This window comes from Amia ocellicauda, chromosome 17 (assembly GCF_036373705.1).
Source record: "Amia ocellicauda isolate fAmiCal2 chromosome 17, fAmiCal2.hap1, whole genome shotgun sequence".
NCBI lineage: Eukaryota > Metazoa > Chordata > Actinopteri > Amiiformes > Amiidae > Amia > Amia ocellicauda.
This window is the reverse complement of record NC_089866.1, coordinates 4,051,765-4,063,563: the sequence shown is the minus strand read 5'-3', so window position 1 is coordinate 4,063,563 and position 11,799 is coordinate 4,051,765. Positions and strand designations below refer to the sequence as shown.

The window sequence follows — 11,799 nt, the reverse complement described above, 5'->3', positions numbered from 1 at the left end:
CCATGCATGTCACCGCGTGTAAAAGGAAAGGGGGCTTAGAAATGTGTATAATACTCCTATAGAAACATAGCCTAAAGATAAAACATGCTTCGTTAGCAAAATACAATGCTTGACAGGATGTCGAGTGAGAGATCACAATGGTTTCGTGTATAAACTCAGATTAGGCCCAAACCCATGCGGCTAATGAGGCATGACGTGATAAGACAATATTTGATGACGTAAATACAGATTTTAATTTTACAAGGTAGGTTTAATAGGTGCAGAGGGGTAATAAATTGGATCTTGAGCAAGTCAGAGCTGGGAAAATTACATGGAAGATTAAAAGGCAAGGTTCCCCCCTTGTATGAAGACCCCTCCTACAGAAATTAATTTAAAACTTACATGGACAGTAATGTTTCGCAGCCCACGGCTATAAACTATAATTTGTGGATTTTAGTTTGATGGAAAAAAGAATAGGTAAACCTAAAACTAGGTTGTATCCTAATTCAGGTTTCAAACCTTCCTGGGGATAAAGCTCTGGTCAGACATTGTGGCCGGTCAGGGGCCACCAGCCTTGACATCCCAGCAAATACTCTTATGTTGCTTCAACGGTGTGAGAACACTGCGTTAGCTGGGATGTGCGTCTCCTAATATTAAACGGGCTGTTGGAGATGAAATTGGCCTGCTATAATGAAATCCATCATTGGGCTCCTTACAGTGAATACAAATAATTTAAAATAATAGCTTTATCCATTGTGTGATGAGCAGACTGGAACATTTATTAGCCTACATTACAAGGCCGGCTTTTCTAGGTAATACAGAGAATTGTCTTGCCATGGCTCATGAGCACAAAAGTCTTTTTAAACATGTAGTGGTTTGAGAGTGTGGCGTTGTATGCAAGCTTTTATATGCGAACAGCGATGACAAACTTTCAATATGTATAGGACAGTTACATTCAATAACGAATGCTCTCCTGAAGGGAAGAAATTATCTTCAAATTATACTAGCCGTAGGTTTGGTTTATTAATACCCTCTCCCTACATCCACTAACTGCCATTGATAGGGAACCAAAAAAAATAGTTGAACGCGTTTAGATACGGACCCAAACATGCTGGCACTCATTAAATACATTCAATTAGACTAACTTCTGTACCACGTAATGATTTCCTCCATCGCAGAAGAGGAAGGCAAGTACTTTTAATAGTCTCCATCCCCGTCCCCTTGGAAACCAGCAGGTTAGTCCCTCCCATCCTCATATCCATCAGTTGTACAAATTTTAAAACCATCTCCTGCCCCAAATAAACACCTTCAATTCGGTGAAAATAAAATACAACATCACCCGCCTCAATAAAATCTATATCCGTGTATACGAAAAGAAATATCCTGCATCAAAGCGTACCTGTCGGGGGGTGGGAGAAGTTATCTTCTGTCTGTTACGCTCTGCTCTCCCCGACAGGTATTAAAATGCAGCGTTGACCTTCTGTTGCAAAGATGGCGGAAGTTCAGGCTCTCGCCCACCGGAGGGGGCAGCGAGGCAGACCGACAACATCCCACCCTTCAAACCCACTCAAGCAAAAAATAAATAAAGTTGATAGAGATATTTCTGTACATACACACACATCTCTGTGGAATCTTCCCCTCACGGTGCGCCAAGAACCACAGTCTGAGAAGACTTGGAACTGTTGCACGCAGGGGCACCATGCAGCTCAATGCTTTGGGGGGGACAGTCGGAAAACATTTCGATAGTTACAAATGGCTGTATTTCTTATATATAGTAACGGAGATGGAAAGGCAGCACCGCCCAGCATAATTAATATGCAGCCATCTCAGCTAGGGCTGCTGGGCAGTGGCCCCGTCACTCTATAAAGTTAATGAATTACAAGTTCCTTTAGTTCCATCCTGTTGTGCAGTGGTGTTTATTCCCCTTTTCTGTACATCTGCATAAGGCGGATTGTGTGCAAATGAAGAGCACTTTGCCTCAATTGTTGTCTCCTTGTTTAGGACCCAGAAGGGTTTTTAACAGAACCAAAAACTGTTACAATATTAATCTCTTGCCAGTCAATCTTTTGGCACAATTAAACTTGTCTCCGTTTCCGATTATTTAAAAAAAAAACTCCTTAAAACTGGTGTGCATGCTGTATTGTACAAACTATAAGAACAATTGGGTACATTAATACTATTGCAACTGAGCTTTTTAGTCCCACTAAACAGTCATCACTCATAAGGCCACCTCCTACCTGTCTGACCCTCCCAGGTGCTGCTACTACAGCTGCTTCAGGGAGACCTCTCTCATCTAACACTGCCCAACGGGTCCCTTTCTATTCTCATCTCTTGCCAGTTGACCTTCTGGCTCGCTCAAACTGGTCTGGGTTTCTGATCATGAAAAAAAAAAAAAAAAAAAGTTTGCATAAAGCATTGTACAAACTAGAACAGTTAAATAGAACTGCAACTGAAGCTTCTTACAATGTTCCACTTTGACTTTATTACTAAAGCATGTATTAGGTCTTGTTGTACAATTTCCATTTTAACCGTCACCCTAAACAATCACCACCAGTATTCTACTACCAGCTCCCACCTGTCTGAGCCTCACTGCTGCTGCTACTACTACAGCTGGTTTGAAGGGACTTCTCTCAGCTTTAAAAAATAAATTGAATATGCTTTAATATAGATAATAGTTTTCATTCATTTAAGCAGCTGAATGTACACGGTCGCTAAAACCCACTGCACTCTGTGATGTGAACAATACTGGAGGCAACTGCTTGTTGGCCTAGTTAGTAGTATTACTAGATGTACTGAAGTTTTTTTTTTTTTTTTTAAACCCTCATTGTTAACAGGAAAAGCACCTCAACACTTAAAGTACCAAAAGTAAAATGATTGACAGCAACTTACCACAGTTACAAACATTTAACAGCTTTACTATTCTTAATAAGTTAACATTTTTGTAAACTTTTGACTCACCTGTTGTCAATGCATTAAAAAAAAAAAACAATAGTACGGGAGATAAAATCCCCATTTTAAAATGTACTTAAATGGTTTAAGCATATTGCATACCGATTAGAAACAGAACATTACCACAAAAATATGAAATTTCGGTTTAAAACAAACCCCGGGACAATATACGTGCTTCAAACTGCCTGCAATATAAACTAAAATTGAGTGCCTAAACAAAAGGAATTTTTAAAGTGTGTTGTAATGTGTGTGATGTACTGTACCTGCAGTCTTCTCACACAACTTGTCACAGAAACACCGGCGGCGCCAGGTTCACACTCTGACTCGCATGTGCTGACTAAGGGGCAGTTGCTAAATTGCATACCATAGCTGAATTGGTGAGGGATCTAAAATAAATCATTTATTGATATGTATAGGTTTGACAAAATAAAAATAAATGAACAAATTTAAATAGTTTGGGGGGCCAATGATGCCACTGCTTGCACAATGAGAAATGATATCTAGAAGTGTATATAAAATAGATACACAAAGCAGTTCATTAACCCATCAGGTATAACTGGTGGAGTCCCAGGGGAGGCCCGTCGAGTCTCTCCTCAAACAGAGCACATCCCCACAGAGACCCCGGACCCAACTGTGGCGGTCACAGAACCAGGGGGCTGCAGCAGCACTGTCATAAAACAGGTGGGAAAGAAATGCACAATTATTCAGGCAAGACCAGAATACGCCGCCGGTGTAGAGGCAAGAAGACACGAACCACTGTGGCAAAAAGAAAACTTCAGCTTTGTATAAACAGTTTTATTTAGTCTAAACACTTACATGAACAAAACACCATATAAACACAAAGTCTGATGCAGAAATAAGCTAGGTCTGCCTTTGATTCACTGGCTTCTCTTTATTTTTTTGTTTTCTCATCTGCAGCACAATATACTCAAATTGCCAAGGCAGCGAAATGCTATTATATATTACAACATGCTGAATACAAGGCCTGCATCAGAGATGGAAAGTAATCTATAGACACTAGTGTATTCATAGAAAGTATAAAAGTTTATAATTTTACAGCAGTTGAAATACTGACATATTAAAATAAAAGCAAGTTTTACATCATTAAAACCATGGAAAATACAAAGACTGAAGGAATAGACCCTGTGTGAAAGAAAAATTAAGCCGATTTAGCAAATTCTGGGACCTAAAGGCAAGGCCGCCCGATTTCCTTTAGTTTTGTCGTCTGGAAAACATCCCTCGATTCCACCGGATCTCCTGGTTAAGCTGATTTCTAGAATTGGCTGAAACTGGACAGTCGATCCCCCTCCCCATTCCCTTCCCCTCCTTTGTGCCATTTCACTCGTGCCTATAGAGAACCAAAAAATAATGTAGATCAAGCAAGCCAACCCCCATTTCACTTAATTGCATTTCGCCAGACGTCGTGTTGCGCTTCCGAGCTCAAATGAGAAAACCAGAGGTCTGCCGAATCCGCTGTGCAGAGAACGCCCCTTCTTGAATTAATCGCATGGTTGCCAATTTAACAAAAACAAAAGGGGAAAAATGGGGGGGGGATGGGGGGAAGTTTGCCCTGAAGAGGAGTGGCAAACAGTAAATGGCACCCAAAAAAAAAATGTAAGCACTTCACCTTTAAATAAGTCCTGTAACGAGTCTGCTAAATGTTGTGAGGGGCATATCTTGGAGAAAGAAAAACAAAGAAAAATTCTTGCCAAACCAATTCCTTCCATTTTGCGGTGACATCGACGCTTACGAAGGGGAGAACTTTTTGGCTTGTGCTCGAACCCGCTTTTCGTATTCTACTCTGTTTTGGCTGAAAGGGAAACGACAGGAATTGGGTGCGTCAGAAAGGTGGACAAACACAGCGCTTCACACAGTCAAACATGCGGGGCCGCTTGAGAGCCGACCAGGACTCTGCTGCCATCTGCTGAGAGGATAACGCAAGACCCTATTAGAGGGCGAAATAAAATTATACTTACCAGTAAATTGTATATGCCTCGGCTTGGGCAGGATCCTGGATATTTGGCTCGTTAAGAAGTTCTTGAATTCCTAACAAGATCTACAAAGTTAAAAATCATTAAAAGGTTAATTCCCTTCCTTCCAGGGATGCACTCAACCGCTTTGTCCGATTCGGCGCTGCATATTTCCACGTTAACCTTTCTATACAGTCTTTATAAGCCAACTAACCAAGGCAGGACCCCCAACCCCTCCCGTCACTAGACTGGTGGAAAGGAACATTCCAAACCGAGACCAGACTTCATTTAACTCTTCGTGTCAAAGGCGGTCAGCCCTCAGATCAGTGCAGCCCATTTCAAGGGCTGTCTGTCAAAAGCTACTATAGACATGTGTACTCCCATCTCACTCTACCATGATAATCCTTACCTGCTTAATAGTGATCGCTGGCCTCCAGTCTTTATCTTCCTCTAAAATGGATAGGCACACTGTGCCAGATGGATATACGTTAGGGTGAAATAACGGGGGTTCGAATTTACCTGATGGAAAGGAGAAAATGCAGAGTCAAAGCAGAAAAACGCCTCAAAACACACAAAAGTTCAAATCCAGAAGGTACACCCTTCATCCGACATTAAAAAGCCACATGGGAAACTAATCAGATGCCACCCCAGACATATACAAGGCAGTTTGGGAATCGCAATACAATAAAGCAAGTTCTAAAAATCCTTCTGTCCATGCGAACTCCCATCTGCAACCAGAACAGAACCTGCAATTCACAACTGGACTCGCCAAGTAAACTTGCAACTCTTTAGTGCAATTAAAATGCAAGCCTCTTCCACGCGTCTTATTTTGTTATGTAATAAAAGTTTTGAAATTTAAGTTAACTCATTTATTCCCTCCATATTGAAGGTAAAGGCACTGAGCAGTACAGCGATCCAACCCATTCTCTCAGTATACAAATAAAACTGACTCAAGTGGTCTGACTTGCATGTTGCAGACCGAGCACAGATCTCAGAAACTTACACTTTGGAGGGGAGGAAGGATAATCATCCTTAAAAAGCATCCGAAGTTTAAACAAGCCGCCCTCCCAGGGGGTCTAGATGGGGGGGGGAGAAAATGTCAACCATGATTAACATTTAGAATCCATTTCAGAACACAGGTTTAAAATTAGACTTCCTTTAGAAAGCGAAGCAGCAGCAAAGCTAGAATCAAACTGACACTGAAGCTTAAATCCAATTAATATGCAGATTTAAATCTGATCCCATCTTATTCCTCAATGCTGGTGCACGAGACATTTATATTAAAATATAATCCATGAAATTCAAAAGGCAGCAAGAAAGCCTAAAGCAAACTCGGGTTTTAGAACGATCGCTTTATTCCGGAACCGTACAGAACACTGCGAAAGGGTCTCGATTGGAAAGTCGCCACCTATAGTGCGCGTGTGGCCCAGCAATTATGGCTCTGAACACGGGCAGCGCCATTAGCGGGCTTGTGACCCGGCTTCACCACAGGAAGGCAGATCACCACCAAGGCACCGCAAGAGTGGCGTGCATCAACCACACAATGAGAACCTTACCCCTTTCTTCCCAGGAATGGCACATTCCCAATTCATGAGGTTCATCGTTCCATCTGGGTTTTTTGTTGGTACCGCCACAAAGCCCTAGAAGAGACACGCCAGTTTTAAGTCATGGTTCCCTACACGGTGCATGCAGCATAAACCCCTTTCACACTGGATATCAAAACCATTTAAGAACTGCTATATGGGAAAATAAAACCACCCAATACAGATCTGATGACCGCTTTAAACTTCTGGTTTTGATGCATTGGCAGGTGTTGGAGTTTTAGCAGTTCAACTTGGTAACAACCTGAACCAAATTAACCACATTTCACAGACGGCCATTAAAATCCTGAAATGGTTTCTGAAGAAATCCTTCAAGATGGGGTTTCAACAACAAATCTCACACACATTATTGCATAAAGCTTTATTTTTTGCAGTCTGTACAGGAGAGTAAAGGTGAAAGCGCTGCCTCGGAGACAGGCCCAGGGGATTCACTCACAAAGGGGTGGTCTTTCCGCCAGGCTTTTCGCTCCTGTGCAAGGCGGCTTAAGGCTATCCCAGACATGACTTCCTAGTTCCCTGAAAAGAAAAGGACACATTAAAGGTACCGCCGAAACATCAAACCATGTCACTACAGCAACTAGTCATAGCTGAACCAACCAACACGCCACCTAGTGATCACGACCGTAGTTGTGCGTTTTTGTTTGGCCTTCCCTCTCCATCGCAGGAGATCAAAGTGGGGAGGCAGAAAAACGGGATTTTGGTTGTATTCCAGTGAACCTCCCTCATCGGCAGCTTGGTTACCAGGTCTAAATGCAGCCGGTTTAACCATTTCAATACATTCTTACTTCAGCGATGGAAGACTCCTTTAGAACTACATAACATTTAAAATCAAATTACTGAAGATGACAAATAAAGAAATCTTGGATCTTTGAATTAATATTTACAGTCTTATTAAAACCATGCAGAAATCTGCACCCCTGGTTTATATAATGTCAGTAGAATAGCAGGACTGGATATTTTCATTAATGTAAATCAATCCGTTTTAGCCGATCAGAGAGCAGTTCAAAGCCAAGTCTTCTACCAAGATGCGGTAAATCTAAAAAGGGATTTATTGATTGAAGTCATTTCACACCAAGGAAGAATATTGCAATGCCTAGGACGGACATCTTGATGCTAAAGGCTGCAGATCACAGAAGGGAACCGATGCACAGCACAGCCTCAAACAGCACAGATTTAATATGGGCTCACTTTGTGGGCTCCAACGTTCCCAATGCATTGTGCCAACTCCTTAAACTGTGATGGGTCCACACAACTTCAAGAAATCAAAGTTAGACAACTGACAGCTGGTCCATTTCCAGTCTTTGTAAGCCAGGAGTGAATCTAATATCTTGTGTGCTACTACTTTCCAAACCATGTGTTCTTTGAATGCCTTAAAAATCAATCTGGCTATAAGAATATTAAGATCTAGTTCCAGGTAGGACTTTCCAATTAGTTTTGACTGCATCAGCAGATGAGGCACTTTACTAATAAATTAACTACATGCTTGAAAAACACGTTTGTTTGCAATGCCAAGAATTCTCATAGCCGAGATTACACCTTTGAGTCGCGGACGCAGTCTTCCCCACACAGTCCTGCTGTAGCAGCACTGGAGAAGTGGACCGGTTTTAAAAACTGGGATTCTACACGATTTTGAAAATCAACATGAAGGAAAAACAAAGCTAAATGATGCAGTTTTTAAACGAACACTTTGTTAAGCTGTGATTATTGAAGTCACAATTATATTTTGAAAGATGCCAAAGCAACTGAACCATTAGAATGATCCAACTTTATGGAAGCGCAACACTCCGAGGTCTCAAGGTGCAGGATGTACAGACTAAGCAGAATAAAGTATTCTGCAGTTTTGCTCAAATATAAACAAGCAGTGTCCTGCAACTGCCTTCAAACCGGCCTTGAAAGCGAAACGAAACGCTGCTCTACTGTCGGCAGAAGCCCGTGTTTAGGGTCCGAGTGCGACACCACACTGTCCGAGCCAGAGGTGCTGGGCAATTTTACATCTGTGTAAAGGAAGGACTTTGGCAACAATCAAAAATCTTGCAGTTCCCCCCCATTTAAGAACCCACTATTCACATTAGGACATGAAGTGTTACAAAATGTAGTATGTAAAACTATCCATGATTGTTAATCCACTTTTTTTTTTTTTAATATACAAACTCTGATGCTTCCCCATGTACCCTTAAATAACCGGTCTAGCCATGTACTACAGAAATGTAATAACCCAAGGAGTTTTTACTGGCCGACTTAAAACGATCCAAATAAAAGTGGTATTAAAGGACAAGAAATGCAAAGCCCTGCATCAGGAGTTGAGATTTAACTTCTGAACACAAAACTCCTCAACCTTAAGAGGCGTAAACTTCTAGAATTGAATGTTAACCTTTGTAATCAAACTAAATTGGAAATACTTTGGGCGGTAGTGTCAGTTAATGCATGCTTCCCAAAGCCTTTCATTAAAGAGATGGCAAAGCACGACATAATGAAGGTGTAACTGAGTGCGCAACATCCTCAACACGACTAGGAATCAAAAACTGATTTCCACTGCATAAAAGCAAGCAAACCGGTTGCCAGAGCCGAGCTGGCTAGTATTGCTTTTAACCAGCGAACATGCAGAACTCTGCAGATCAAGACTGACGGATACGGAGTCGAACAATCGCTTTTATAGTGTAGTCGGCAGAGGAGGAAAACTAAACTTCAGAGCGCAGCCAAGTTTAAACCTCACAGCTCAGTGCACTCTCACCTTGCATTGCCAAGCTTTAAAACCAGAGTGCCAGCCCAGGAAGACACTGGACATTAGCCAGGTGTGGATTTGGTTTCATTCACAAGAAACACAAGGGCACGTCTAACCCATTCTCTAAGCACTGGGAACAGTAGGGCAACAGGACCCGAACCTGCTCCCGAAAATAGTCCCCAAGAGCCACTCACTGATGGGTACAGATCTGCTCAGCACTGGAGGGGGTGAGGGGGGGAAGCAGGCATTTACTTTGGAAATGAAACTGAAGCCGAGCAGGCAGGTCCCCTCAGTGGCGACATCTTTCAGGTTTCTGGCGCTGATGCAGAAGCAGCCCTGGCCGATCCGCTCAAAGGCTAAAATAAAGATGCTTCTGCTTTTCTAGTCTCCTTAACCGGCCAACTGTGTCAGGGAGACTATCCTGTCTAGTTCAGTCACACCAGCCACACGGCACCTGTGTGCACAGCATGGACCTGCAGCTGAAGTGGCAGGAGATTTCTACCAGGATGAGATCGGGAAGTACATCGAGCCCAGTCACTTACTCCGTCTATATGCGACTTCAGACAGTTCAAGTGAAAAGCGGACCATTAAAGTGAAACTGCCCGCAGCTGGCAGAGGAGCTCCCGCATCGATAGACGGGACAAGCGAGGCGGTCACCCCGACTACAAAACGGAGGAATCGGGATTATGGTCGAGAGGAAGAGGGTTGGAAGATGTAGACATTTTTCAAAAGTAGGGTTTGCACCCAGTTTACACGGACACCCGTCCACAACCCACAATGCATCGGTCACCTGTGCGCAACACGGAGGCAACCAACACCTGGAAGACCGAGAGAGAGAGAGAGAGAGAGAGAGAGAAAGTTGGAGAAGAAAGCCCTCCCTGCCATCACTCTCCCATCACTCCAGGTCTCCATTAACCCCGCACTAAGACAATACCCATCCCGCACAAACTCGCCATTGTGAGCACAAGCCTGGTCCAGACGGGGGGAAGGGAGCAGGCTGAGGGGTCCCCCGGGCTGCCAGTCCCGACTCCCCGCCTCCAGCGCACGGTTACCGCCACAGCCCGACACCTCGCTCGGTCTCTATATTTAGGCGTGAGAGAGAGACCCGCACCCCCCGGTCCCCATGCGTGGAAAAGCGATGCCCTCGCAGCGCCGCCGAGCCTCCCCCCACCTCCCCACCGCACCTCCCCGCACGACGGCGGGACAGGGGAGCCCGGATTGGCGACCCCGTCCCCCCGCAGCCCGGCGCAGGACAAAGACCCGGGCTCCCCCGCAGCCCGACGCGCATCCATTCACACTCGCACCGAAGCAGCGCAAACTCACACCGCGGGCACCGGCCGCACACCGCCGCCGTGCGCCGCCGCTCGTCTCTTACCTTCTTTATGGTATAAAAATGGTTTTATTTTTGGAGGCGTTTTTAATTGGACGCGCAATCGGATCTAACTCGGGACAAAACCCTGCGAAGTTTCCCTCCTGAAAAAAAACCCCACTGAATTTCACCCAGGCTAAATAGGACCCCGGGTCAACCCGCGTCCCGCCTGACAGCAACCGGCGTGATGACGAGGGTTCGCCCGCCAGACGAGGCGTTAATTGGACGGGTTTTAATTAGATATCGGCCAGGCGTGTGTTTTAATGATGGAACGCGGCTTAATTAGTTTTTGCGAGCCAGGAAAGTGGGGGTTCGGATGACAAACGTCGCGGCGTGTCTTAATTCTGCGGGTTCGCGGTTATAAACACAGCGGCGCGTTTCCTGGGGTCGCGTCGCGTCGGACCTGCCGTTAAATACGCGCCTTTGCCGGCGTGTGAGTCTGTCCTTGCAGGCAGCTCCGTGGACAGCCACACATTTAAAGGGGCCGCGTTCTCCTCGCTAGGGAGTGTCTGTAAAAAGCAGGGCTGACCCCAATGAGCAGAGCGCTTCACAGGCAGGGCTCGCTTGGGTCACTTCCACACGTCATCTGCGTGAGCCCAATTAGCCAACAATTAATCGATGCCTTCGTTAGCGTTTCAGAATCTCAACATCATCATGTTAAAATGTGTTCTTGCATTCCACATTAAAAAACACAACCAAAAAGCGCGAAACCAGCCCTAGTTTGCAGGTAAATCAGTTGCGTCCTCTGCTGCTCTTAGTGTCTCCTTGTGTTGGGCTGTCTGGCGCACTGAACCCATAACTAACATTATAAAACGCACGGCTTCTGACGGCTCTATCCAGCTGATTCGTGATTTAGTTGAAATACCTCATTATTAAAATAGTTCCTCATACGGTTTTGTCTCAATCTCTCGGTGGGTTGAATACTGACTGTGCCGCATGCGTGTTTATATGGTTAGTTAGGCTGCTGTGTATTTACCATGTCTGTTTCTTTATAGACGCTCCCTCACGATGACAGGGCTATGCGGGAGCGATGCGTTTATCCCCCGCAGGGTGAAAGTGCACAGGGCCCACTGCTCTCACCCGGGCCTGCGGGCTCCAGTCCTCCATTTGCGCTCATATCATTCATAAACACAAAAGACGAGACTAGAAAAGACTGAGCTTTTAAAAACCAAGATGGCTGCTGCTGCTGTCCTGCTCTGGTCCTGTGCA

The 11,799-nt window shown here is 44.5% G+C and overlaps 1 protein-coding gene across 2 annotated transcripts; it reads right to left on the bottom strand.

Annotated features, from left to right (window-relative positions):
- Positions 1-3,702: 3,702 nt before the first annotated feature.
- ube2ia (ubiquitin-conjugating enzyme E2Ia) lies at positions 3,703-10,751 on the bottom strand. Of its 2 annotated transcripts, none has more exons than XM_066689141.1 (7): positions 10,597-10,751; positions 6,936-7,015; positions 6,455-6,538; positions 5,902-5,974; positions 5,308-5,417; positions 4,905-4,984; positions 3,703-4,738 (listed from the first exon to the last, which is right to left on the bottom strand). In XM_066689141.1, exons 2-7 carry the CDS (start codon positions 6,999-7,001, stop codon positions 4,675-4,677), a joined length of 477 nt encoding a protein of 158 aa, XP_066545238.1. In that variant the 5' UTR covers positions 7,002-7,015; positions 10,597-10,751; the 3' UTR covers positions 3,703-4,674. The 2 variants fall into 2 exon arrangements, with proteins under 2 accessions (XP_066545238.1, XP_066545239.1); XM_066689142.1 differs by lacking the exon at positions 10,597-10,751 and adding an exon at positions 10,545-10,564.
- Between the last annotated feature and the right edge of the window lie 1,048 nt (positions 10,752-11,799).